Here is a 27,916-nt window from a genome sequence, read left to right on the forward strand (position 1 = left end):
GGATCATATGGTAGTTCTATTTGTAGACTTTTGAGGAATCTTCAAATTGTTCTCCACAGTGGTTGGAGACAAGGGGGTACCAGTCGATACAGTGGGAAAAGGAAAACCTCTTCAGCAAATGGTGCTGGAAAAACTGGATTTCCACCTGTACAAAGATGAATCTGAACTCCTACCTCTCACCTTTGACAAAAATCAAGTCAAGGTGGATCAAGGATCTAAATCTAAGACCCCAAACTATAAAACTGCTTCTAGAAAACACTGGGGAAACTCTGGCAGACATTGGGATAGGAAAAGACTTCTTACATATGCATGACTTTTAAAATAGTTAAAAAACAGTTCACCTGGGACCAGCAGTTAGCGTAATGGCTATGTCGCTGAACTCCCATGTAGTTGACTGCGGTTCAAGTCCTGGACTCAGTGGCTTAAACTCACGCCGGATGCATGTGCGTGTGTGCCCAAGATCCCGAGCAGAGAATGGAGGAGAAGGGATTGCTACATGTCCATCCACCCTGGGGGATGATTTCTGCTTTCTCTCTCTCTCTGTCTCTCTAGTGAGCACACACGCCCTGTAGCAAAAACCTCTCCAAAAAAAAAAAAAAGGTTCACCTCAAAGTTTGACGTTTAGGTGTGACACCTATGATATGAAAATTAGATTTGGATTTGGAAATTCTATATTATGTGTCTTTTGCCATAATAAAAGAAAAGGAAAAATAGTGATGTCATGTCTTACCAATATGATTATTTATTTTGGAGTGGAACCTGAAAATTATATTTTTATTAAGTTATGGGGTTGGTTCTACTTGTAGGCAAATTAGAGAGGCATTGATTTAAGTGGAACAACTTAAAATGTCTTCAACTCACTCATTACTGCATTCTGAGGAGAGTGAAAGTAAAATTTTTTCTTTGATTCCATCACTTTTTCTTTTAGTTACAAAAGAATGAAATATGTTTCCTAAATAGCCATATTCTCAAAACTTGATTAGGCGGAAAAAAACATAGAAAATTCCTCAAGATAACAATAACAACAACAAAACAAAGAAACCGAATTAACGGTGATTTAGTGAAGCTCAACAATATTCTGGTATTCCAATGTGTTTGTAGTTGACTATTCTACAGTTTGTCTGATAATCACACAATACTTCAGTAGACAGATGGGAGTGAAAACTTTAATTCTGTCAAATTCTTCTTAGACTAAATTCAGTGACTTTTAAATGGGAAATATGTAGAAAACTGGAAAGTGATCAGTATTTATTTAAATTAAATGTTAAACTCATCTATTAATTATATCACATTTTTATTATTATGAGAGTGTTCATAGAAGTGATATGAAAACTGAAGAACTGTTAGAAGTGGCATTTTAGAACAAATAAATGTGTGATTCTGTTGTGTATTAATATTATTCACATGTTTATATGAATGGATGGATGCCTGCCTTAGATGCATTTTGAGAATATTTAATCATAATACAATTATTTATCAAAACAAAACATTTATCTTTTGAAAGAATATAGTCAGAACCAGATGATCTGAATCCAAAAATTAATAGCTTTGTGAACTTGAACAAGTTTAACCACTAATTTTCTGAGTCCTTTATTAAACAAATTACTTATTTAATTTTTATTTATTTATTATTATTACTATTTTTAAATTTCCTATAGTGCATATGCACTCACCAGAGAGAAATAGAGAGAGAGAGAGAGAGAGAGAGAGAATAATCCCCCAGGGCTGAAACTTGAACCTTGGTTGAGTCCAGCACCTTAACCACCATGCCACTTGCTGGCCCCTTTTTCTAGTTCTTTAACACCTGCAGTGAAAACTTACTGGAAAAATGAAAGCAATGTTGAATTCTCTATAATAAAGAAGATACACCCATCCTGATAACATGAGTATAGAAATTGTATTTGAACACTATGGTGTGCAACTGAGATGATCTAAAAACAAAACAAAAAATGTATATAATGTGATACAATGCAATACTATGAGAATTTATGTCTTCCTTCTTTTACTTTCATAGCCTTATTTTTTATCTTCTGTTCCTCTTTTATAAGTCCTCTGACATACTTAGTGAATGACCCATATAGAACTATAATTATGTTGTCTTTTTATGTATATGTCAATATTTATAACAGTGTTTGAGGTAGACAAGTTCCTCTCCTAAATCTGTCTTATAAATATGACCGGTAATGATACAACTCATGCAGTATTAAATATTAATTTGAGATTATACATTAATGAAATAGACCAAGTGACTTCCTTGATTGCTAAGTCAATGTGAACTAGTGAACTCTTATTTTGTTGTCTTACTGTGTGAGAAACATTTTATTTACACTCTCACATCACACAAAATGGCATTATAAAAAAATACTGTATAGCAAATATTATAGTCATGAGTATCTTTTCTGAATTTGACTCTAATCAATATTGTTTCATGAACATTTAAGAAGGTGAGTTTCTGTCTTAAATGTTTGAAGAATAAACATTTAAGGTACTTTGTACCATACAAAGTGCATTAAGCCAGTGGAGGTTACATACCAAGTAAAGCAATGTGATGGTAGATAATTTGAAAACTCTGCTAATTATAATTCTAATTAGGAGTCAACTTTAGAAATTTAAAAAGACTATCAAGTCTTTGTTTTTTTCCCTGATCCTCTTTCTCCCACCCCCTATAATCTGCCACCTATTGCCCACTTGCTGCTGGTTTTTCCCCAGTATCTAGTTACCCTCCTTGCTACTATACCTTCCAATATTTCTATTTCTGCTATAGAGTGGGGACATACAATATAAAAACATACACTGATTAAGTATCAATTAAAGAAGACTATCAAGTTCAAGTCATACAAATGTGATCCACTAATTTACCACAATCACATAGTCGACAGAATAAAATTCTTTTTTTTTTTTTTGGAGAGGTTTTGCTATAGGCCGTGTGTGCTCACCAGAAAGACAAAGAGAGACAGAGAGAGACAGAAATCAAAACTTGAGAAATCACCCCCCAGGGGAGATGGCCATGCCACAATCCCTTCCCCTCCATTCTCCTCTCAGGATCTTGGGCACGCATGCATACATGCCCAATGTGAGTTTAAGCCACCGGGTCTGGGACTCAAATCCTGGTCAACTACATGGGAGTCCAGCAACATAGTCATTACACCAACTGCTGGTCCCAGGAGAGAAATTCTTTTTCTATTTCATGGCAGTACATATAGCATTTTGTTACACTTTTCTACATTCTCTAATACATTATTTTTGAGTACTCGTTTCTGCTGAGACAGTCTTTGATTTGTAAAACTTTTGAAAATCAAAGAAAGTATTTCTTGTATTTGAAATAATGTTTAAAATATTTGAATTCTTACGTTGGAGTTTGTACAATGATTGGAGATATCTATAAGAAAATAAAAGTTGTATGATCTTTTTTTAACAATTTATTTTATTATTTATTTATTCATTCACTGATTTTTAATTTGACCAGAGAGAGACAGAGGGTGAGAGTGAGAGAGAGAGGAAGTGAGAAAGCAAGCCACCAGGTCCAGGATTCGAACCACAGTCGGCCATGTGGAAGTGTCCAGCGCCTTAACCACCATGCCACCTGCTGGTCCCTGTATGATCTTTTTTTATATGTATTTTTTTTTTCATTAGGCACATGTGCTCACCTAAGAGAAACAGAGATGATGAGAGAGAAAATGTGAAAACATTTATAAATGATTCCCCCCAGGAGAGATGGTCATGCTGTGATTCCTGCTCTCCATTTGTCTCCTGGGATTTTAGGCACACATCCACACATGCCCAGTGTGATTTTCAAGCAGCCAATCCAGGACTCGAACCAGGTTGGACATGTGGAAATTCAGTGTCATAATCACTGCGTGACCTGCTGGCCCCAGATATATGATCTTTTGACCCCTGTTACATTAATAAAATTTTCAGTGATTTACCATACCTACTTACTGTGTGTGTGTAAGCTGTTTTGTCATATTCTAAATTTTAAAATATCAGTAATTGTTCCATTGGGCTGATGTTATTGATCTGTATCCTAACTTGTATAGAGAAAATTTATTTGGATTAGTCATCTATTGGAAAATGCCACCTCACCTGCACCATTTAAAAGAACTGGCTCTTGGGACCAGCACGTGGCATGGTGGTTAAGGGCTCTGGATTCCCACATGGCTGACCATGGTTGGAGTCCCAAACCTGGCAGCTTGCTTTCTCATGCTCTCTCTCTCTCTCGAGCTATCACTTCTGGTCAAATTTAAATAAATAAATAGGTAAATAAAGTTAAATAAAATAACGCTTTAAAAAAAGAATATATTTAAAAAAAGAAAGAAAGAAGTGGTCCTCTCAAGTTAAATGATTTGGACAGCATACCAATAACTGAATGATGAGACTACTCAAAAATGCTAAATAGAGGGACCAGCAGGTGGCATGGTAGTCAGTCACATAGAGTCCCATATGGCTGACTGTGTTTCGAGTCCCGGACCTAGCAGCTTACTTTCTCACTTCCTCTGTCTGTCTCTCTCTGGTGAGTAAACGTGCACGTATAGCAAATTAAAAATAAATAAGAAGATAAATTTTTTTTAAATGCTAAATAGAGGCTTATACATTGGCAAACATTTACTATGTCAAGTGGGGTCTGGGACCATGTCTTTTATTCACTATAGTGTTCTTGGTACATAGCATGACTTGAAACATAATAACTAATCAGTAAATAGTTTGTGGTCCATTAAAAGTCAGAAATGCTTTATTATGGTGCTTCAGATTTAAGAATTTTACCTAAACAGGATAGAATTAGCCAAAGTACTATTTCTTTTTTGAAGTTTAAAAGACATAAATGGTACAGTGTTCCAGAAACTCTTATTGGTGGAGAATTCAAGGCTTGGCAAACTAAGGTAATGATGGAAAAGAATGTTTACTATAAAAGAAATTGTTTAAACAAAAGTCTGACAAAAAGGCCATTTAAGAAATAAACCTTAAGAAAATAAGAAATGGGTTAAATATGGACATGTACTAAAGATTTTCCTCTTTCTGCTGTAGATTAGGTTTTGTTCCTTTTCACTGAGCTGAAATGAATGTCACAAGGTAATTGTGGCATATGACCCTAAAACATTCAACATGTTTTCATTCATTCAACAAGTATTCCAATGCAGAATAGTGCCAGACACTCTAATAGGTGACTATATGTAAACTTTTCCTAAATACCCTAGACCACATCAGTCTTAAAGAACAACAACAAAAGATCAAAAGAAAAAAAAAAGAAAGAAAAAACATTGTACTTGCATGTAGTGTATCGTTTTTCCCAAGAATATGATTGGATTTTGATGACACATGGTCTGAAAGTAATTCAACCTATGTGAAGAATTTGCACTTAGTGACATTTGTTGTCAGGAAGTCTGACATAATTATTAGCATTTTTAGATTTAATGGAACTAGATTTATTTACTATTATTAGTGCTATATTATGTTGTATCTTTATGATTCCTAAATCCTTGATTTAGATAGTATAAATCTTGATTAGATGTTTATAATTCATTGTGGATTATATCTTTATAAAATGTCTAATTCAAATTATTTGAAATACAGTGCAAACTTATAGCTGGGAATATCATGTGTTCATTCCTGATGTTACCCATTTATATTTTTTTAATTAATTAATTATTTAAAATAAATTAATTTATTTTTGGAGAGGTTTTTGCTATAGGGCGTGTGAGCTTGCCAAACAGATAGAAAATGAAAAATCACCCCCCAGTGGGGATGGCCATGCCATAATCCCTTCTCCTCTATTCTCCTCTGGGGATTTTGGGCATGCACACATAAGTGCCTGGTGTGAGTTTTAAGCCACCAGGTTCGAGACATGACCCGTGGTCGACTACATGGGAATCCAGTGACATAGCCATTATGCTAACTGCTGGTCCCTTTTTTTTTTTTTTTGAAGTTACCCATTTTTCAAAATGAAGTTTTGTGAAGGTCCTCAGTTTAGTGACACTTGTACATAGGAGAATGTTGAAAGAATATAGCAATGCACTAGTTTTGGCTGTTTTTTGATGATATTCAAGCAACTTTAGTAAATAACAAAGGTTTAATATAAAGTCAGGATATTATGCATACCTTGTTTAAAACCATAAAGCAAATTCTTCTTTTAACTTAGCTAACCAATGGGGATAATCTATATTCTAAAAAAGCTCTTCTAGTAAGGAAAAAAAAAGAAAGAATATAGCAATGCACTAGTTTTGGCTGTTTTTTGATGATATTCAAGCAACTTTAGTAAATAACAAAGGTTTAATATAAAGTCAGGATATTATGCATACCTTGTTTAAAACCATAAAGCAAATTCTTCTTTTAACTTAGCTAACCAATGGGGATAATCTATATTCTAAAAAAGCTCTTCTAGTAAGGAAAAAAAAAAAACCTTTTTCTACGATCCTATTTGAATCAAAGTAATCATTATTAAAATATGAGTTTATTACTTTGTCTCTTGACACTGGAATTTTTTATTTATTTATTTTTTTTGGAGAGGTTTTTGCTATAGGGTGGGTGTGTTCACCAGAAAGACAGAGACAGAAAACAAGAAATTACGCCCACCAGGGGGGATAGCCACACTGCAATCCCTTCTCCTCCATTCTCCTCTTGGGATCTTGGGCACGCACGCACATGCACCCAGTGTGAGTTTAAGCCCCTGGGTACAGGACTTGAACTGTGGTTGGCTACATGGGAGTCCAGCGACATAGTCATTATGCCAACTGCTGGTCCCAACACTGGATATTTTAGTATAATCTTTCAAATTACAGAGGAAAGATCAGAATAATTGATTGTTATGTTTTAGGAAATTCACATTGTGTTTTCAGTATTTCATTTAACTATAAAAACAGTTCTTACAATTTTCATAAGCAAAAGTGCCTATAGTTAATTCTACTTTTAAAAATGTAGAATCATTTGGGGAAAGTTTCCAGCAAGTTGTGACCATGCAAAACAATGAACACTGATAACTTCTTTGCAAGATGCAGTGCAACAATTGGAAAATAATAGGATAGCATTGCTATTTAGGGATCAGGGTGCACAGTCTTGTGTCATAATGATTCATTTGAGCACAATGAGCATTAGAAGACTGGGTAGAACTGGCATACATTTTAAATAAATGTCATGGTTGGTCATGGTTTAGCTTCTTTTAGGCTGAATTTCAGTCACATTTTTAGCAATACTAACCTATATACTTGAGCTAATTTATGTCTAGATTTCCCAGCCTGGTTAGCAGAAACATTATAATTTTATGTTTGAAGAAACTAAGGAAGTAATGGGAAAGATTAATACTTAGGAATTCAAGCGAATGTAGAATCAAATTTATAGTGTATGAAAGATTTATATCTCAGGATATTATGCATATCTTGTTTAAAACCATACAGCAAATTCTTCTTTTAACTTAGCTAACCAATGGGGATAATCTATATTCTAAAAAAGCTCTTCTCAGGATATTATGCATATCTTGTTTAAAACCATACAGCAAATTCTTCTTTTAACTTAGCTAACCAATGGGGATAATCTATATTCTAAAAAAGCTCTTCTAGTAAGGAAAAAAAAAAAACCTTTTTCTACGATCCTATTTGAATCAAAGTAATCATTATTAAAATATGAGTTTATTACTTTGTCTCTTGACACTGGAATTTTTTATTTATTTATTTTTTTTGGAGAGGTTTTTGCTATAGGGTGGGTGTGTTCACCAGAAAGACAGAGACAGAAAACAAGAAATTACGCCCACCAGGGGGGATAGCCACACTGCAATCCCTTCTCCTCCATTCTCCTCTTGGGATCTTGGGCACGCACGCACATGCACCCAGTGTGAGTTTAAGCCCCTGGGTACAGGACTTGAACTGTGGTTGGCTACATGGGAGTCCAGCGACATAGTCATTATGCCAACTGCTGGTCCCAACACTGGATATTTTAGTATAATCTTTCAAATTACAGAGGAAAGATCAGAATAATTGATTGTTATGTTTTAGGAAATTCACATTGTGTTTTCAGTATTTCATTTAACTATAAAAACAGTTCTTACAATTTTCATAAGCAAAAGTGCCTATAGTTAATTCTACTTTTAAAAATGTAGAATCATTTGGGGAAAGTTTCCAGCAAGTTGTGACCATGCAAAACAATGAACACTGATAACTTCTTTGCAAGATGCAGTGCAACAATTGGAAAATAATAGGATAGCATTGCTATTTAGGGATCAGGGTGCACAGTCTTGTGTCATAATGATTCATTTGAGCACAATGAGCATTAGAAGACTGGGTAGAACTGGCATACATTTTAAATAAATGTCATGGTTGGTCATGGTTTAGCTTCTTTTAGGCTGAATTTCAGTCACATTTTTAGCAATACTAACCTATATACTTGAGCTAATTTATGTCTAGATTTCCCAGCCTGGTTAGCAGAAACATTATAATTTTATGTTTGAAGAAACTAAGGAAGTAATGGGAAAGATTAATACTTAGGAATTCAAGCGAATGTAGAATCAAATTTATAGTGTATGAAAGATTTATATGTTATTCCTTGTTATGTAAAAAGTAGATCTTAGGCAATACTTTCTCTCTTAGTGGTATGCTCTCCCTTTATAAATATCAAAAATATAATATTTATATTTTGAGTATCTAAAGAGCCATTACCTTGAATCTATGTCTTATAATCATGAAGTGCAGATGATTTCTAAGGCAGACAGCATTTGGTTTATTCAAAAAACCTTTTAACATGTCTTGTGCAGTCAGTTAATCTGTCAGACTGATAAAATAAGCCCTACATACTCCTCCTCCTCTTCCTGTGCATATAAGCTTTTATTTAATTCAGTTTGAAAAAGCTTGCTTCTACTTTTCATTTCCTCTTCATGTTTGTGCCACTGTCTTTTATGCTTTGTTCTTTGCTGACATAAAATATTTATCAATGTATCATTTAAGAAGATTTGTTCTCCACAGTAGATACCCAATATGTTTCACCACATGGAAAATGTCTCTTCTTGTTTATTCCTAAAATCTATAGCCAGACTTCCATATGCTAGGTTTATCCATTGATATTTGAAATATAAAACTAAATCATTCTGTAGATCACAATTATGTATAGACCTTGTCTTAAACCCTAAATTTTGAAATAATTTAGATCTAAACTTAAGAAAATACATTGTTTATTTTCAAGCAAACATGGATTTGAACTTTCATCCTTTTTATTGCCAAATATAAAAACTAGATATTTCAATACTAAATGCCAAATATAAAAACTAGATATTTCAATACTTCTGTTTTGCATTCTCTTCTTCAATATAATATTCCCAATTATTAAAATGATAACAAAAGCCCAAGTCTATTAAATGTGACACATCATTTCAAGGTTCACTCTTTTTCCAAAACGTTAACACAGAACTCATAACCAGTTGGTTCCAAGAATCAAAATTTCTGCCAAAACTTGTGTTTTTACTTTGTCACCAAAATCCCAATAAAATATATATTAGAGAGAAAGATCATAAAATATAGAAAATAAATAAAAAGTCTCCAATTCTTTGCAATTGCCAGCCTGGTACTACCATTAAATTGTCATTAATTCACTGTGATTACAAGACTGCATAACTTTAGTAGGTGCTAACAGCATTTGAGAATATGAAAGCAGATTTTTAAAAATAAATTTCAAGTCAGATTGTACTTTCAGCACCATAGTTTCTCTTTCAATTATTTTGTCTGTTTAGCTATGTGATATGTAAATATTAAGATGTACATCATAATATAATCTATTTATTTTAATTTTTAAATTTTACATTCATTCACTGTATATCATTAGAGCATACAAAATGAATTTTTTAACTTGTACATCCAGATCCATCTCTCTAATGTGACACATTAAGAGAAAAAAAAAACTGTCAATAAATAAACTTAACTATTTTTTCATTCTGTAGAAAATTTTAAAATTAAATTAAGTGATTATTATTTTGGGAGAACTATATATTTCTGATAATGAAAGATAGTTATTGAAATTAGTTCATATTTCTTATGGCTTTTTAAAAAGCATACTTTCATATACAAAAGCATATCAAAACATGTCCAAAATAAATTTGGGACAGATATTTCTGAAATGGTAATTATATGATTTATTTCCTTTTCTAATTTCCTATTACATGTGCTAAATAGCATAGAAAATGAATACAATATGGTTTTAATATAAACACAAGCACACATATACTATAAGTTTAAATCTTTCTCAAATAAAATCTTTTCATCTCTAAACTATATTCTACATTGTGTGCAGAGCCTAATATTTTCAGAAAGGCATATAATCATACACAAGGACAAAATCCCTTATGAAGTTCACAAAATTGATTTCCGTTAATGAAATAATAACTTCAAGTGTTTTAGGGAAAGGAATTTTCTGGTATCATGTCCACTTATTATGAACAGAGATTTCAGTTACCTACCATTTTCTTTAGACTACAGTAGCTTTTTAATTAACTGGTAATATAGCAAATAAGTTATGAAAATGTGACAGAAAGGTTTCAAAATATTTTTATTCTAAAGAGAAAGTTCTTTTTATAAGAAAGTTTTATTATATCATAGTTCATGTCTCTAGGCATAACTGAGGTTTATCTTTGTTACTTTTCTATGTGCACAATTCAAAAGTTTTCTTGACAAGCCAGCCAAAACTTCCAAAACTGGATAAACTGTTCAAAGAAAAGCAAATTAAATTTCATAAGGAAGAGATTTTAAAACTTGCATCCTTTTTTTAAATAATTATTTATTCATTCACTCATTTATTTTAATTGGACCAGAGAGAGAGACATAAACAGAGAGAGAGAGAGTGAGATGGAAAGTGCAAAGGCAAGTCACCAGGTCTGAGATTCGAACCATGGTCGGCCATGTGGGACTGTCCAGCACCTTAACCACCATGCCACCTGCTAGTCCCCTAAAACTTGCATCCTTTAATAGTGTACAGATTATATACTATTACCTTGGAGGCAGATATTTTGTCTGGATTAAATCATGCAAAGGAACATGCTTTAAAAATTAGATTCTCTATGGACTCAAAGACTAGTTACACCACTGAGTCCTATTTTAAAATGGTCTTAATTTAGAATTCATCCATTCAAGAACAGATTGACTAATAAAAGGTGTGAAATGTTTGAGAGCTGCAATTGTTTCAAACATTTTGAATAGCTTAGAGGCAGATTTCAGAAATATTGATTTCTTAGTATTTTCTTTGTCAAGTTGAAAGAAGAAAAAAAAAAAAAAAAAAAGAGGTCCAGCCCCCAAGCTTTTGCTTTTAGAATTTCCAGCCCTCAAGCTTTTGCTTTTAGAATTTGTCAAGGTCATTAAAATTTGTATATTACCACAACTGCTTCATGTACCTCTTAAAACAGCTTGGCCAGGGCTTTTAGAAACTTTCAATGAACCATGAAGCCATTTATAATTGTTTACTTTGATGATGTAATGTTCAGAGCCCTCCATTATTCATGTCATGATTCACTTTTCTTGAGTTCCTCTCTGGGATCTAGCACAACCTTTAAAAGTGGAATTGTTTCTTTAAATACTCAAACTAATCCAGAAGGATTTGAAATTAACATTTGTGCTATTAGAACAATTTGACAGAGTGATTAGTGAAGTCAGATTGTCTGGAGAAAAACAAGTGACAAAATAACATGATTATGTAAGTCTTTTTCTCTAAGGTAACCAGGCCTATAGATCTCAGAATTTTTCTTCTCTTAATTGTAACTGTCAGAAGGAATTATGATTGACTATATTTGCTCCATATGGTTTGAGCCATTTAAAACACGAAGGCTAGATTTTGAGTTGAAATTTTTGGTCTGAAATGTTTAGGGAAAAGTTGGAGGAATTAGACACAATTTCTCTTCAGGACAAAAATGACCAATTACCATTTTTCAAGAGCCATTATCCTTGTTTTTGAGGACTTGACAAAGAAAGATTTTATTTATTGAAATACGGTTTTCTCATAATTTTCACATCACTTGATATATACACGAGAAGGGAAATTATATTTAATTAACTTGTAATGTCCCAAAAATGTACTCCAAAAGCTCTGATCTTTTGATACTCCTTGCAATAAAAGTTTGCCTTGGGCAAATAGGTTTGAATACACATATTTTTTTCAAATTTTGGATACAATCAATAAATGATAACATTTCATAGTGTGTGATTTATTTTGTAGAGAAAGCATGAATTTTAATTCTACTTCTTCCTCCAACAAGCTGTGTGGGTCTTAGACAAGTCATTTCATTTCTCTCGATTTCATTTCTTCCTATGTATAGTAAGGATGCTGAATCAGGTGACCTTTCTAAGGGCTCTAATCTTCAGCCTGTGTGCTTATTTTATTCATTTATTTTTTTGAGAGAGGTTTGTGCTATAGGGCACGTGCGCTTGCCAGACAGACAGAGAGAGACAGAGAGACAGAAGGCGAGAAATCTCCCCCCAGGGGGGGTGGCTACGCCACAATCCCTTCTCCTCCATTCTCCTCTCGGGATCCTGGGCACGCACGCACATGCGCCCGGCGTGAGTTTAAGCCACCAGGTCCGGGACTCGAACCGCGGTTCGACTACGTGGGAGTCACTGGACTAACTACGCTAACTGCTGGTCCCCTTATTTTATTTTTTTAAAAATTAAGTTGTTCTGGACCCACGGTATGACATAATTGTTATGTCAATGGACTCCAACGTGGTTTGAGTCCTGGACCCGGTGGCTTGAAACTCACACTGGACACATGTGTATGCATGCCCAAGATCCAGAGGGGAGAATGGAGGAGAAGGGATTGCAGCGTGGCCATCCCCCTGGGGGATGATTTCTCACTTTCTGTTTCTCTGTCTCTCTCTCTTTCTCTAGCAAGCACATGTGCCCTATAGCAAACATCTCTCTCTAAAAAAAGAAAAAAGAAAAAGCAAAGAAAAGCAAAGCAAAGAAAGAGAAATATGAGGACCAACAGATGACATAATCGTAATGGTTATGTTGCTGGACTCCCACATAGTCAACTGCAGTTTGAGTCCCAGACTTAAAACTCACAATGGGTGCAAGTGTGTGAATGCCTAAGATTCTGAGAGAAAAAATGGAGGAGAAGGGATTGTGGTGTGGGCATCCACCCTGGGGATGTCTCTCTGGTCTCTCTGTCTCTCTTTGTTTCTTTGTTGAGCATATGTGCCCTATAGCAAAAATCTCTCTCTAAAAAAAATTAAAAAAAGAAAAATATGTATCCCCATAGCTATAAATATTTCTATTAAATAGTATCCTAAAATTGCCTCTAATGGGGAAAATATCTGATTATTTTCAAACACATGTCTTTCAAAATATTTTCAATTTATTTCAATATTTTGAATTTTTATTGTAATTTCTGATTTACATACAATTATATATTTTGTTGGGTACAGTATGGTTTTTCAAAGCATACATACAGTGTGTAAAAACATTTTCAAATCTTATTTATGCCAAAAAATTACCTTTATTTTTCAAAAATGGCTTCAATAAAGTAGCTTTTTTACATTCCTTTAAAAATTATACAGATAAAAGCAACTGCAACTCTTACTGCTTTACTAAAGGAAATGGCAATTATAGATTGATACCTGATACTTAACCAGCAAACATTATGCCAACACTATCAATTTTGTGGTAAGCTCTGTTGACCTTTAAGCAACTCAAACATTGTTTATCAGTAATTCTCTTTCACATTTATCCAGATATTTCTAGTGCATATTGAAAACTGAAATATTTGAGCTAGGATTATAAGGACATATTAAAATATGTGTCTATAGGATAATACAGCATGTTTTAGTACTATTTTCATAACAAATTTTAATAATACTTATATAACTTAAATAGGAGTTGCTTTTATTTTGTATTATAATATGTATTTTATTATTTTGTAGTCCAAGAAACAGAGGTTTTTTGTTTAAGAATTATTTTATTTAACTCCATTTATTTATTTATTTATTTATTTAGAGGGACAGAGCGAGAGAGAGAGATAGGGAAAGCAAGAAAGCAAGCTGCTAGGTTCAGGGCATGAACCGCGGTCGGCCATGTGGGAGTCCAATAACCTTAACCACCACACCACCTGCAAGCCCCAGAAACCCAGTTATTTCTATTGCGTTTTAATTAATGACATACTACTCTTCGTGGGTCATAAATTTGAAAATAATCTAAAAAACTCCAAAATAGAGAGAGATGGAGACAGGGAAAGTGAGATATTACCCTCCAAGAGGGATGACCACACCACAATCCCTTCTCCATTCTCCTCTCGGAATTTGGCATGTCTGCATATGCACACAGCATGTTTTTCAAGATAGCGAATCCAGAACTTGAATTGCCCAGTTGGCCTGTGGGATCCAGTGCCTTAACCACCACACCATCTGCTGGCCCTGTTTTCTTTTTCATTGCTGTCATTTTGCTTCTTTTAGTTATACCTTAATACTCTTAGAAATAAGTCCAGACAAATCACATTCCTTTTTCTGAACTTTTCAATTGCCAAATTATTATACAAAGAATTTTGGTGACTAATGTTTAGACCATACTGGGATTGCAGTCTTATAAATGATAAGGAAATACTTCATTACTTCTATGCCTAAAGCAGTCTCTCTTTTCACTACAATATATTTTAAAACTCTAAATGTTACAATAATTTATTATTAATATCAATAATGAATTAGATTTTTTTTGTGTGTGTACGTTTGTCTATATGTATGATTCTTATCATTAATGTAGACTCATCAATTGAAGATAGCGAGTTGTAGAATTCTATTTAGAAGATCAATCCTATTCAATGTGTATTGCGAAACAGTGTTTTTTCTTTTATACTTCAACTTATATTTCTAATAAATTGCATTGCTTATAGATGAAACATCTTGTGATAAAAAACTGCTTAGTATATGTAAATGATACTTTAAAGTATTACACAATGCCCTTTCATGAATCCTTATTAATTCATAGAAATATTATTTTCATCTCTCTTTTCCTATCTCTGCTTTCTAAGCATTTTACCTTTTTGGTCTCATAATATTCTAGTTTTATTCAAAATAAATTTTTTAAAACAAGTTTATCTTTTAAGCATTCATCTTAATATTCATGTTATTAAATACATCTATAATTTATCTTTTAAGCTTTCATCTTAATATGCATGTTATTAAATACATCTATAAATTTTAGTCTTAAAATTTTACAAAAAATAAACATAACTTTACAAACAATAAACATAACAGACTTCTATTCAGATCAATACATATCTGAATTCTTGTAAACATGGTTATTTTGTCTAAAAATAGGAAGTGCTACTTTCTGATACAGTATAGTCTCTCAATGTTTTCAAGAAAGTCCTTTAACAATACAATGCCTGACCCAGCTGCAGGAGCTTGAACTGGTTGATGTTCCTATTCCACAGGCTGAGGCTACATGGAAAGCCCAGATTGGATTCCATGACTCATCCTAAAATGAGGGCACAGTGACACATGCCTGTAATCTCAGTTTCTCCCAAAAAGACAGACTCTGTCTTTCAGAAATATAATAATAAATCAATGCCTGAATTTATCTATAAAATAATGATAATGGGGGACCAGCAGATGGCATAATGGTTATGTTGCTGGACTCCCACATAGCTGACCACAACTTGAGTCCCACATGTGGAGGCTTGAAACTCACACTGGGAATATGTGCGTGTGTACCCAAAATCCCAAGAGGTGAATGCAAGAGAAAGGATTGTGGTGTGGCCATCTCCCCTGGAGGGTGATTTCTCATTTTCTGTCTCCCCATCTCTCTGGCAAGGGCACACACCTATGGCTGAGTCTTGAACTGGTGCTTGAAAAACACACCAGGCATGTGTATGTGCTTACTCAAAGTCACAGGAGAAATATAGAAGGGATTGTGATGTAACCATCCCCTGCCATTGAGGGGCAGGTATGATTATCTCCTGTGGAGGTCAAATTCCTTCTCACTTTTCCTCTCTCTCTCTCTCTCCCTCTCCCTCTCTCTCTCTCTCTTTAGTGAGCACACACACTCTAGCATTTTTTAAAAAATGATAATGATTTCTAATCAACCATATTCTATTTATAATAAATAATAGGACATTTTAGTTGCAAAGACAACTTTATTATAGGAAAAAATTATTCTCTCTCTTTTTTAAGATTTTTGCCATAGGGCATGTGTGCTTGCTTGCCAGAGAGAGACAGGGAGAGGGAAAGTGAGAATAACCCTCTAGGAGGCATGGCCATGCCATAGTTCCTTCTCCTGTTTTCTTCTCTTGGGATATTGGGCAGGTACACATATGTACCTGGTGTGCTTTTCAAGCCACCAGATGGGGAACTTGAACCATGGTTAGCTGTCAGGAGTCCAGCACCTTAACCACTATGCCCCTGTTGGCCCCTAGAAAATGTTTCTTACAATGGTTCATTCTCATTCTAGTTATTTTGATCTTTGGACTTTCCATTACTGTCTTCAATAACAAAATTTTGAGGCAGAACAACCTGTTAACTCAAAAATGTTTTTCTTTATACTATGTTTTCAGTACAAGGCTCTGTGACAGGAATTGTAATAGGGGACTCTACTTTGCCATCACAGGCAATGAAGCTATTAATAGAACATTTACTGAACCCTTACAAAATGCTGAGTTCAACAATACATTGCCTTTAGGGAAAGGACCAATCACCACTTCCTAAAGGCCAGCATATTGCACAGGCTTGGTTCATTTCCAGAAAAACATATTACAGAAGACAAATTTCATGAACAGCTGTTTTTATCTATCTCAGTCGTTATATTCTCTTTAAAACAAAGTTGACATTATATCCTAATATAATACAACTTAAATTTATTTAGTTATGTTAATATAATTGTTGAGAATTAGAGAAAATATTTATTGTGTTTAACTTTATTAAAATCTCTTTTTAGCTTTCATTCCTGGACTGAAGAAAGGTACAGTAGAAATCGTTACAAACCATCACTATGGTGCATGCTTTATTTTAAAATGAACTGCTGATTTGCGTTTAAGGACTTTCCATCTTTTCAGTTCTCATAAAACATCACAATTTCAACTGTTTGCTTCAAACACATTGTTAATATTCCAAAAGTGAACTGATATCTAGGAAGGGTTTTCAAAGAATTAGATTTTTTTGAGTACATAGTTGCTTTTTCAAATTTTGTCAGCACTTCTTAGACAGCAAAGTTAATATGACCCTACAGTCATTTATTTGACTTACAGCAGTTTCATTCAAATTACCTGTGGATTTAATTATTCATTTTCCTCCTCTGACAGTGTAAGCAATTTTAGCATTTTTGTCTGAGAAGGCATTAAATATATGATTCTATTTTTGTGTATCTTTATTTCAATTTACCATAATTAATCCAAATTTACATCCTTTGTAAACTTTTGAACAATGTAAAATGCATTTTCTTTGCCAAATTGCAATGTGCAGATGACATATGAGTCTACACAAAGTTAAGGTTGATAGACAACAGATTTCTTAAAACATGGAGTTTAAGCAATCAGTTAAAATGTATATAAGTTTATTGTGCTCATAAAATTTAAAAATGCTGCAAGAAATTTTGAATGTTCCAAATATATTTCTACTCATCATGTATATGTATGCATTTCCTTATTGTCTACTTTATATTTGGGAATGAATTTGTCATATTGTTCCATTGCCTATAGTTTATTTCATTGCATATACTTTTAGCTTGTGGTGTAATTTATCATCCATTGATGTTTTGACTACATCAAAATAAAACTTAAAGAAGAAATCTTCCTAAAATCAGTCATAAATTTAAGTTGTTATATAAAGAAAAACCTCACCTTTAATCTTTAATTTTGACATATTAATAATACTAACAGCATGTTTAACTACTTTTTGCTATTTTAAACATTTAAATGTTTTGAACTTTTTATATTGCTTTGGAGTAGTTCTCGTGTGATCTTATGTAATCAATTCTAATGTCCATGATAACTTTTTACCTATCATATAAACAGTAGAATTCCAAGCCAAATATTGTAGTCTCTTTGAAAGTCTTCAATATCAACATATTCAGGGGTAATTCAGGTTGAGGTGGGGTTGCATGTACTCTTCATTTTGTCACTGGTCTTCTCATTAGCTTTTAGGATTCCCTTTATAGTATTCAGTAACTACAGATAGCTAACAGTTGTGGGGACTTGTTCATGTCTGCAATATAATAAGGTCAAGGTGATTTGATCATAATTATTCAGAAGTACAGTGGGAAGAGCATTTGAATGTCAGTCAGAACACAATGAGTTCTGATGAGAGCCCCACATTTGACCAGAGAAATACACTTACCATGTCCTTTAACCTCACACAAATCTCCACTTATTTATCTTTAAAAATAATAATAATACATTTTATTAAAATGAATGTCTTGGAACGAGGATAAAACCTCCATTATCTTCACTCATTTTCTTAGGAATTCTGCTTCTATTAAAATCTTAACTATTAGAATAATATTGTATTATGTTCCATTCTTATTTTTTTAACAATAAATAAATGATTTCTATGAATGCTTATTATTACCATTTTAGTGAACACGAATTGGTATCTCCTTAGCATTTTCTGGAATATTAAATGGTGTTGGAAATCTTTTCATTTTCTTTCCCATTTGTGTATCTTCTTGAGCGAAATATCTATTAAAATATTTTACTGATATTTAACTGAATTATTTGTCCTCTTCCTGAGCCAAAAGGTTCTTTCCATTTTCTGAAGATAAATTATTTTTAATATATGATTTATAAATATTATATCTATATCGCAGTTTACTATTGTACTTTCTTGATGTATGCTTTTGAAACACAATTTTAAAAACTAGTCATTCAGTTTTGGTCACAGAGTGTGGTCACTTGGTATATACTATGTGGCTTCATTTTTAAAAATTGCAGTAATCATATGTCTCTAAATCATGATAATATAATAAAAATAATAATTATATCAAAAAGTAACAAGCAAATATTTGAGTATATATGATGCTAAATATTATTCTTAATAATTATTGTATAAATGTTTTTAATACTTATAGTTTTACATGGGGGTTATTTTATTATTCCTATTTTATGAGAGGTGAAAACTAAACAAAATAAATATTAAAAAATATAGAAATTCATTTTATAATCTCTAAAGCATAATATTTGTAAGACATTACCATGACTTAGATTCATTTAACCTTCATCAGCACACCATAGAATAATGGTAATTGCAATTAAGCTTCTACTTCAAATTTTTCTCCTTAAAGAACAGTATTTATTTAGTATACTGATAATGCAAGTGGGCTCTGACTCCAAGCTATACTGAAAAACCCTACTGCCTTTTATTGTTATATTTAGTGACAACTTTTTGTTTTGTTTTTGAGAGAGATTTTGCTATAGGGTGTGTACGCTTGCCAGAGAGACAGAAAATGAGAAATCACCCCTCAAGGGGGTTGGCCACACTGCAATCTCTTCCCCATTCTCCTCTCGGAATTTTGTTCACACATACACACACGCCTCGCATGTTTTAAGTCACCAGGTCCGGCACTCAAACCATGGTCAACTATGTGGGAGTACAGCGAAGTAACCATTACGCAATCTGCTGGTCCCAGTGACAGCTTTATATCACTTTCTGCATCTTCATTCCTTTCCATTATCAGCTAATGTGAATATACTAGATATTATTTACCTCATATAGCACAATGTCTTAGACACATTTTTATGTAATTAAATATTACTATCTAAGTGGAAAAAGTCCTCTGTGACTCTAATAATAAATTAATGAAACTGACATTTCATTTATTCAACTTTTCTATTGAGGTCTGACTGATTTCCAGAAATGATATTGACTTCCCTAAAATATTTATGTTTTTTGTCTCTGATGGTAAATTTGGGAAGTGTATAATAAGAGAATTATTTCTACTTATGGAGATGCCTTACTTATCCTCCAAAAAGAAACTGCAAATATAAGCTGGTCCATTCATTCAGAAAAAATTCGTTTTTAGTTCCTCCTGAGGGAAATATACATTAAGAAGCATGATAAGTTAATACTTTCACTGAAATTGTTTGCAAGTATATTTCTATTTTATTTTTTATGCATTTTAATATAAGAACAAGAGTTCTTATATTTCCTGCTATCATTGAGGTCTAGGATTTGTAAGCAGTAGAACATCAACTGGTGTGTCTACCTACCATCATTTGTCTATTCATAGTAAAATGCTTTGCTTATCCAAGCTAATTTTTGGCATATCCTTAGAGTATTTTATTAATCTTTACAGTTTGGCCCTCAGTTCACCCTGAAGGGTCTGTTCTTGACCTGAGTTTTCGTACTTCTTGTTAGTACTCAAGGGTCAGTAGGAGTTCATTACTTTATACTTGAAATATTGATTTTGAGTAAGCGATAACTGTTTAGGGACAAGGGTGTAGAGGAAAATTAGGTTGATGTGGAAGGATTTAGGAGACACTGTGGGAAAATGGAGTCTGTCTCAGCCAAATTAATCATCTCACCTACATTCATCTGACTACTTAGTTAATAAGAATTTGTGAACATAAAACATTATTCATTCTCATCATGATAAATATGGAGTTTTTCATATGTCAATTAGTGAGAGAAATAATGTCTTTTCACAGGGTATTTTTTTTCATAGCCTGGAGTTAATTAAAATGCATGTATATAGTTTCTAAGTGACAAGTTTGCAGCACAGGCCATACTATTACTTCCTTCATGATAATTTAATATCTCTATAAATTATAAGACCAAGGAACTAAATCAACATGAGGTTTTGTTAGTTTTATTTTAGGTTGCTAATTGTAGACTAAAAAATGTCATATAAAATTATTTCTAAAAGGAATTAAGTCAAGACCAGCAGTTGGCATAATGGGTTACACCACTGCATTCCCATGTAATCGACCATGGTTTGAGTCCTGAATCTGGTGACTTCAAACTCACACTTGCATTCATGTCCAAGATCTCTAGAGGAGAAAGGAGAAGGGATTGTGGTCTGGCCATTCACACTTGGAGGGGGGGAAATTTCTCACTTTCTGTCTCTCTGTCTCTCTCTGTCTCTCCAGTGAGTACATGTGCCCTATAGCAAAAATCTCTCAAATACACAAAAAACTCTTCTGAAACATTAGCACTTAGGTATTTTAACATCTAAAATTGTCTTCTTTAGATAATATATGACAAGTATATTTTCCATATTCATAATATATTATACATTGGCACATGAAGCTTGAAAAAAATGCCTTATGATAAAATCGTATTGCTTTTAATGTTTTTTCCTATTGAAGAATGAAAAGCAAATTTGAGGGAACCAGCAGTTAGCGTAATGGCTAGGTCGCTGGACTCCCATGTAGTCTACCGCGGTTCGCGTCCCGGACCTGGTGGCTTAAAACCCGCACCGGGTGCGTGTGCGTGCATGCCCAAGATCCCGAGAGAAGAATGGAGGAGAAGGGATTGTGGCGTGCCCATCCACTCGGGGGAGGGAGATTTCTCGCTTTCTGTCTCTCTGTCTCTCTCTGTCTGTCGGGCGAGTGCATGCACCCTATAGTGAAAAACCTCTCAAAAAAAAAAGCAAATTTGATATTATTTATCATACAGAAGTAGAAGAGAAGAGAAAAATGTGTATTTTCTTGAACTAGTGCAGAATTTTAGGAGTTAGAAAATAGCTTCAGTATTCCAGTGTTGTCATTCTGATAAAAACTTTTGGCATAACTTTGAAGCAGTATATAATCTGTGAAAAGAAAATGCGTTCTTTAACTTGATGTTCTGGGTTTACACTATTTTTCTTTTTTGAAGGCATGTAGGTGAAATATTATAAATGGCATAGAAAAATGACATATTACTCAGCTGCTTGTTAGTGAGACATGTCTCAAAAGAATAAATGAAACACTGTGAAAGTCTTAATACTTTTTTCTGCTACAGCTAATTAGAATGGTAATCTTAACTTTATAAAACATAATTTTAATATACATCCCCGTCTCCTTACATTTTCCAAAAACTGAATTCATTTGACTAACATAGCAAAAAGACAAAATACTGCATTTTTTAGTTTTGTTTGTAGATATCACATAAAAAGCTGTGAGATTTTTCTTTATAAGTATCAAACATATATGTGGCATATATCTATATATCACTGGTATTAGAAAAATATTTAAGTGTCATTATTGAATATCAGCACCTTTTCACACACAAAAAAAAGCACTACTGAGTATTTAGTATAAGATACATATATTCCCATGAAGTGGTTATATAATATTCTTAGTATTTTTTTATCAATACATCAAAAATTTTGTTAATAATATGAACATACGAGTAGAATAAAAAAAAAAGCCATTATTTGTTTGTTCGTTTGTTAGCACACACTCTACAGAGAGAGAGACAGAGAAAGAGAAAGTGAGCAATCACTCTTCCCCCCCCAGGAGGGATGGCCACCCCATAATCCCTTCGCCACTCTCCTCTTGGGATTTTGGGACACATGCTCACGTACCTGTGTGTTTTACAAGACACTTGGACTCGAATCGTATAGTTGGGCCTGTGGGATTCAGCTGTCTTAACCACCATGCCACCTGACTGACCCTAGCATGATTTTTTGCATTTAGAAATATGAATTTACAATGCTTGAAATGTACTAAGCAGATCACTTAAAAAAAAATCTGGACTATCTGCTGACCCATGGATATGCTAAGCATTTTCTTCACTACAAGAAGTTACCTGTGCTAATTGTTATACTTCTCTTGTATTAACACCTTTTTAAAAAAGTTTTAAATTTACTTGTTTTACATTCATTCTCTATATGTCATTGCAGCATACAAATGAGTTTTCCCATCCAGAAAACACCATGTATTGGTTCAATCAAAGATATTACCATACATGTTATCTTCAAAAAATAAGTTTTCATTTTTCATTTCTTATATATTTTACTTCTTTTTTTTTTCCTTCTTGATTCCCTCCTTCTCCCCCTCTGCCATTTCCCACCCTTCTCCCACACTGTCTCTGGTATCTACAGTTGCTTTCCATGTGTTCTTTTCATTTTTGCTTTCGTTTTTAATTTTATTGATTCACAAAGGATCGTAATTAAATACTTTCAATAGTAAGTGTAGTTGATATAAACACATCTGTGAACACATGTCTGACTTTAGGCATAAAGCTGACACCTTGCTTTTTCCACCTCCTTTGAAATCTTACACATCCTTCATGACCTAATCTAGGAAAGCTTCCGTGATTTCACAGCTGAAGTGCTATCTTCCTTTGTCAACTGCATATACCATCTCATTTGTTACATTTTTATATGATTTCACGTTACTTATATCTATATATTTAAGTTAGAAAATTAGACTGCAGACCATTTTTTATCCTCTGAAATCCTCAATAAATATTTAAGGAGTCAGTAAATGTGCCCAGAATAATGAGTGACTCAAGTCCATAAAAGAAGACGCACTACTTTGAAGATACATTTAAACTTCGCTAGCGACATTAGTTGTGTTACATTACGTATCATTATCAAAAAGTGTAAATACTAAGTATTTTGCAAATATTTTGAAAGCACTTCCTACTAAAAATTGGCTAATTACATTATATTTTTCTGTATTACATTCTTCATTGTTTTAAATGTTTTCAGTTCCGTTTACTTATAATTTGGCACCATTAAAAACTAGTATGGGGGGACCAGCAGTTAACATAATAGCTATGTCGCTGGACTCCCATGTACTCAACCATGGTTTGAGTCACGGACCAGGTGGCTTAAACTCAACGACGGGCGCATGTGCATGCATGTCCAAGATCCCAAGAGGAGAATGGAGGAGAAGGGACTGTGGTGTGCCCATCTCTCCTGGGAGGTGATTTCTCTTTCTGTCTCTCTGTCTTTCTGGTGAGTGCATACGCCCTATAGCAAAAACCTCTAAGAGAGAAAAAAAAAAAACAGTATGGAGAAGCCTGCCTGTGGTGTCATGGTTAAAGTGACAAGTGACCAGATCTCACATGGCCAACAGTATGGTTTCAGTCCCAACCTGGCAGCTTGATAAACATGCCAGGTGCATATGCTTGAATGTGCAAGATATAGAAAGGAAAGAACAATGTAGAAGGAATTGCACTGCTGACTGTCATTAGGGTACTTTCTCACTTTCCCTCACTGTCAGTTAGTGTTCGTGCTCTCTGACAAAATTTAACAAATACATATATTATGAAAAAGTCATTCTCAAATCGAATAACTTTTAAATTGCATGCCCAATTGTTGAAATAAATTTCAGAATATATGCCCATCCTGATTTTTAAAATGTATCTTTCACAGTTTGGGGGGGGAAGCAACTCTTAAGAGGAGACACTTAGCCAAACTAATGAAATATAGAGACTTGTATTAGTTGCTAAATTTATTTGCCCTTAAAATTTTTTTATAATTCTCTAGAGAATTATAACCATATTTTATTCATGTTTTTTTATTTTAATTTGAAAATGTTAGTACTAAATATAGTCATAACAAAAACAAAAAACAGTGGATATAAAATAAGAGATCAATCTTAAGTTCTGATTTTTAGCCATATCTATAAAACCAAAAAGGAGTAAACTAAAACAATCTACTAACAATGACAAAAGTTGATACCCACCTTAAGACTTCTGAAATAATTAGTTAGATGTCAAGCATTCATGCTGAAGTTGTGTAGAATGTCTAAGGTTTAGCTTGAGAATGACTAATTCAATACTTACCTATGAATCCAATTCTAACCAACCTTCCTCATTTTAACCCTCATTGTGTAATTACTAGTATTTACCTTGCTTTATGAAGTGAGTTCCAAATAATGTTTCCAGGAAAAAATTCTTTTTTTCCCTGTTTTGACTGCCAAGAGTCATGAAAGTAATTATTTTTAACATCTTGTCTTGGAACTACTCTGAGGTATAATGTTTTGTTTAAAAGTTTATAAATGGGTATATTTTTGCTAGGATACACACAAAAATTGAATATTGAAAAGCCAACCTTCTATTATAAATAGGTAAATCGTTGATCTGAGATTATAGCCAAGAAGTCTTGCATTTCAAATGATTTATTGTCATTTATTTTGATCAGTACTATAAAATGGAAATTTGAGAGCTACATATGTAAATTCCTGTTGCGAAGTGGCCATAAGTAAAAAGAAATAGATGAAACTAAGCTTAGTGATAAATTTTATTAACACAGTATATCCAAAATATTATTATTCCAACACATAACCAAGATAAAAATCATTAATGGGAGACCAGCAGATGTCATAGAGTTTATGTCGCTGGACTCCCACGTGGCTGACCATGGTTCTAGTCCTGAACCTGGTGTTTGAAAATCACACCAGGCAAGTGTGCAATGTGTACCCAAGATCCCTGAAGGAGAATAGAGAAGAAGGGATTGCAGCATGGCCATCCTCCTTGGGGGGTGATTTCTCACTTTCCCTCTCACCGTCTCTTGTCTTTCTCTCTCCCAGGCACATATACAAGCACAATGGCAAAAATAAATAAATAAATAAAAACCATTGGTACATATACAAGCCCTATGGCAAAAATAAATAAATAAATAAAAACCACTTAAAATTATTTGTGGGATATTTTGCATTTCTTTTCCAATCTTGAGTGAGTCTTTTCACATGTGAAGCACATCTCAATTCTAGCTAGCCACATGAAACCATGTGTGACTGATGGCTACTGTATCAGTTTTAGATACCTCTTAAAGATCAAACGTTAATTTGATTGGACTCAGTGTACATTGGTTTGATAGTATACCTTGAATACAAGCAAGCAAACCAAAAAACCCTTGAATTTATGTTTGCTCATCTGAGAACATTTTCTCCCTAGCTTGCCAAAGTTCAAAGGAAAAAAAAAATTCAGGAAAACTTCTCTAGTTGATTTTTACTGCCATGGGTGATGGTGCAAAAAATGTTGAATTTGAAGCAGCAAAGGGCTGTAGAGATCAAAGTCGACACTTTCAATTACAGACTTTATGTCATATGTTTGAGGCTCTTTACAAACCATAAGTCATTGCATTTTGCACTACTTGAAATTCTTGAGTAGTTTTCAAGAGGAGCCCTTAGTGGAGAACACTGATTGGCACTAGTTAATCTAGAGGCTACACAGGCGTGAATGATTTTAGAAAGTGCACTGAATAGTGTTTTATAATAGTCAATATGTATCATTACCAGAGCTGGAGCCAGAAGGTTGAAAAGTTTTTATCCATCAGTTCATATAAAATGTGGTACTTTAATTTTAAAAGATCAGTAATAAAACATAACATGTTAACATGAATATTAAGAATTTGAATTCCTAAGAATATTAAATAAGAACCTATAATATGGGAAATAAATCTAAAATACTTATATCATAGATGTCTATATGTGGCATTTCTGGTGCTTATGCTCACAGCATGTGTTTTATAGCGTTACGAACAATGATTCTAAATAGTGCTGTGTGTCAGAGAACTGACTCTTCACTTGATAATCATTTATTAGTGGTCCAAAATATCACCAAACTAAAAACAGAAACTACCTTACAAAGTGATGAAATGCAATGCTCATCTAATAAGGACGACATTCAAGTACATCGATAAATGCTTTATATTTTTAGCCACAATCAAATCTAATTATATCATTGCTGATTGGGATAGATGTGGAAGATAGTATTTAGCTATTATTGAAATCCAAGTGGGATTTAGAGAATATATTTTAACAGTTTGCAGATTGGTGAAAGCAGCTGTTAGATGCTTTTCACAGTTTGGATTTATACCATGTTAATATAGTTATATTGTCTTTGCAGTCAGTATTTGTTGCTATGCTTCAAATATAATGAAAACTTAAAATATAGAGGGGAGGCAACTGGTAACATGGTGGTTAAGGCAGCTGGATTCCACATGGCTGACTTTGCAATTCAAGTCCTGGACCCAGTGACTTGAAAAACATGCGAGACACATCTGCATGTGTATCCAAAATCCTTAGAGGAGAGTGGAGGAGAAAGAATCACAGTGTGACCAGCTCCCCTGGGGGGGGGGGTGTTTTCTCACTATCTCCCTTTCTCTCTCTGGTTAGCACATGTGCTCTATATATACGTACATACATAAACATAACATGGAAGAACTAGAGACTGTTATAGAGCTTACATTTAACTTTTTTTTTTTTTTGGAGAGGTTTTTGCTATAGGGCATGAGCACTCGCCAGACAGACAGAGAGACAGAGAGACAGAGAAAGCCAGAAATTGCCCCCCAGAGGGGATGGCCATGTCACAATCCCTTCTCCTCCCTTCTCTTGGGATCTTGGGCATGCACAAACACGCACTCGGCATCCCGTCCGGGTCCGGAACACGAACCGCAGTCGACTACGTGAGAGTCCAGTGACATAGCCATTACGCTAACTGCTGGTCCCAACATTTTCCAAATATGTTGACTTGGACCTTCTTAGGGTTATTCTAATATATTCAAAATATTAAGAATAAGAGTATTTTTTAAAGTAAAAAAGAAGGGAGAGATTTTGATCAGCTATATCAGGATATATAATGCATTATTTAGCAATAAAAACATGATGATATCCTGTCTGTGAAGAAAATGATAGACTGATACTTACAATGGCACAGGAAACACCATGATCACATAGGTGGTTTTCCCAGGGCAAGGCCCACCCATTGCACTGCGGGTGTGCTGACCTCTGCAATTTCCTCAAATGCAGGAAACTCATCCACACGATTTGTGGTAGTGGAAGCCTGTGTCCATGCTCTCTCCTGGTTAAAAAAAAAAAAAGAAAAGATAATTATAAAAAAAGAAAATGATAGATTGATATGGTAAAATAATACTGATGCTGAACATAATACATGTTTGAGTGTAAATATGATTTTAAATAATCAAAAGCAAACCAGAGTGGGACCAGCAGTTAGCGTAATGGCTATGTTGCTGGACTCCCACATAGTCGACTGCAGTTCGAGTCCCGGACCCGGTGGCCTAAACTCACACCCGGCACCTGTGCG

General features: G+C 33.8%; 1 protein-coding gene and 1 non-coding gene across 2 annotated transcripts in view; both read left to right on the forward strand.

Moving 5' to 3' along the window:
- PCDH11X (protocadherin 11 X-linked) overlaps positions 1 to 27,916 on the forward strand; it is a 779,107-nt gene that overhangs the window by 631,537 nt on the left and 119,654 nt on the right. The window contains 1 exon segment of the mRNA XM_006139830.2: positions 16,878 to 16,901. Coding sequence (XP_006139892.1) covers positions 16,878 to 16,901 — 24 coding nt within the window.
- Positions 27,512 to 27,676, forward strand: LOC114009458 (U1 spliceosomal RNA). Its single transcript, XR_003550868.1, has one exon. It is a non-coding gene; the product is annotated as a U1 spliceosomal RNA (small nuclear RNA).

Source organism: Tupaia chinensis, unplaced genomic scaffold (genome assembly GCF_000334495.1).
Source record: "Tupaia chinensis unplaced genomic scaffold, TupChi_1.0 Scaffold000005_2, whole genome shotgun sequence".
Taxonomy (NCBI): Eukaryota; Metazoa; Chordata; class Mammalia; order Scandentia; family Tupaiidae; genus Tupaia; species Tupaia belangeri.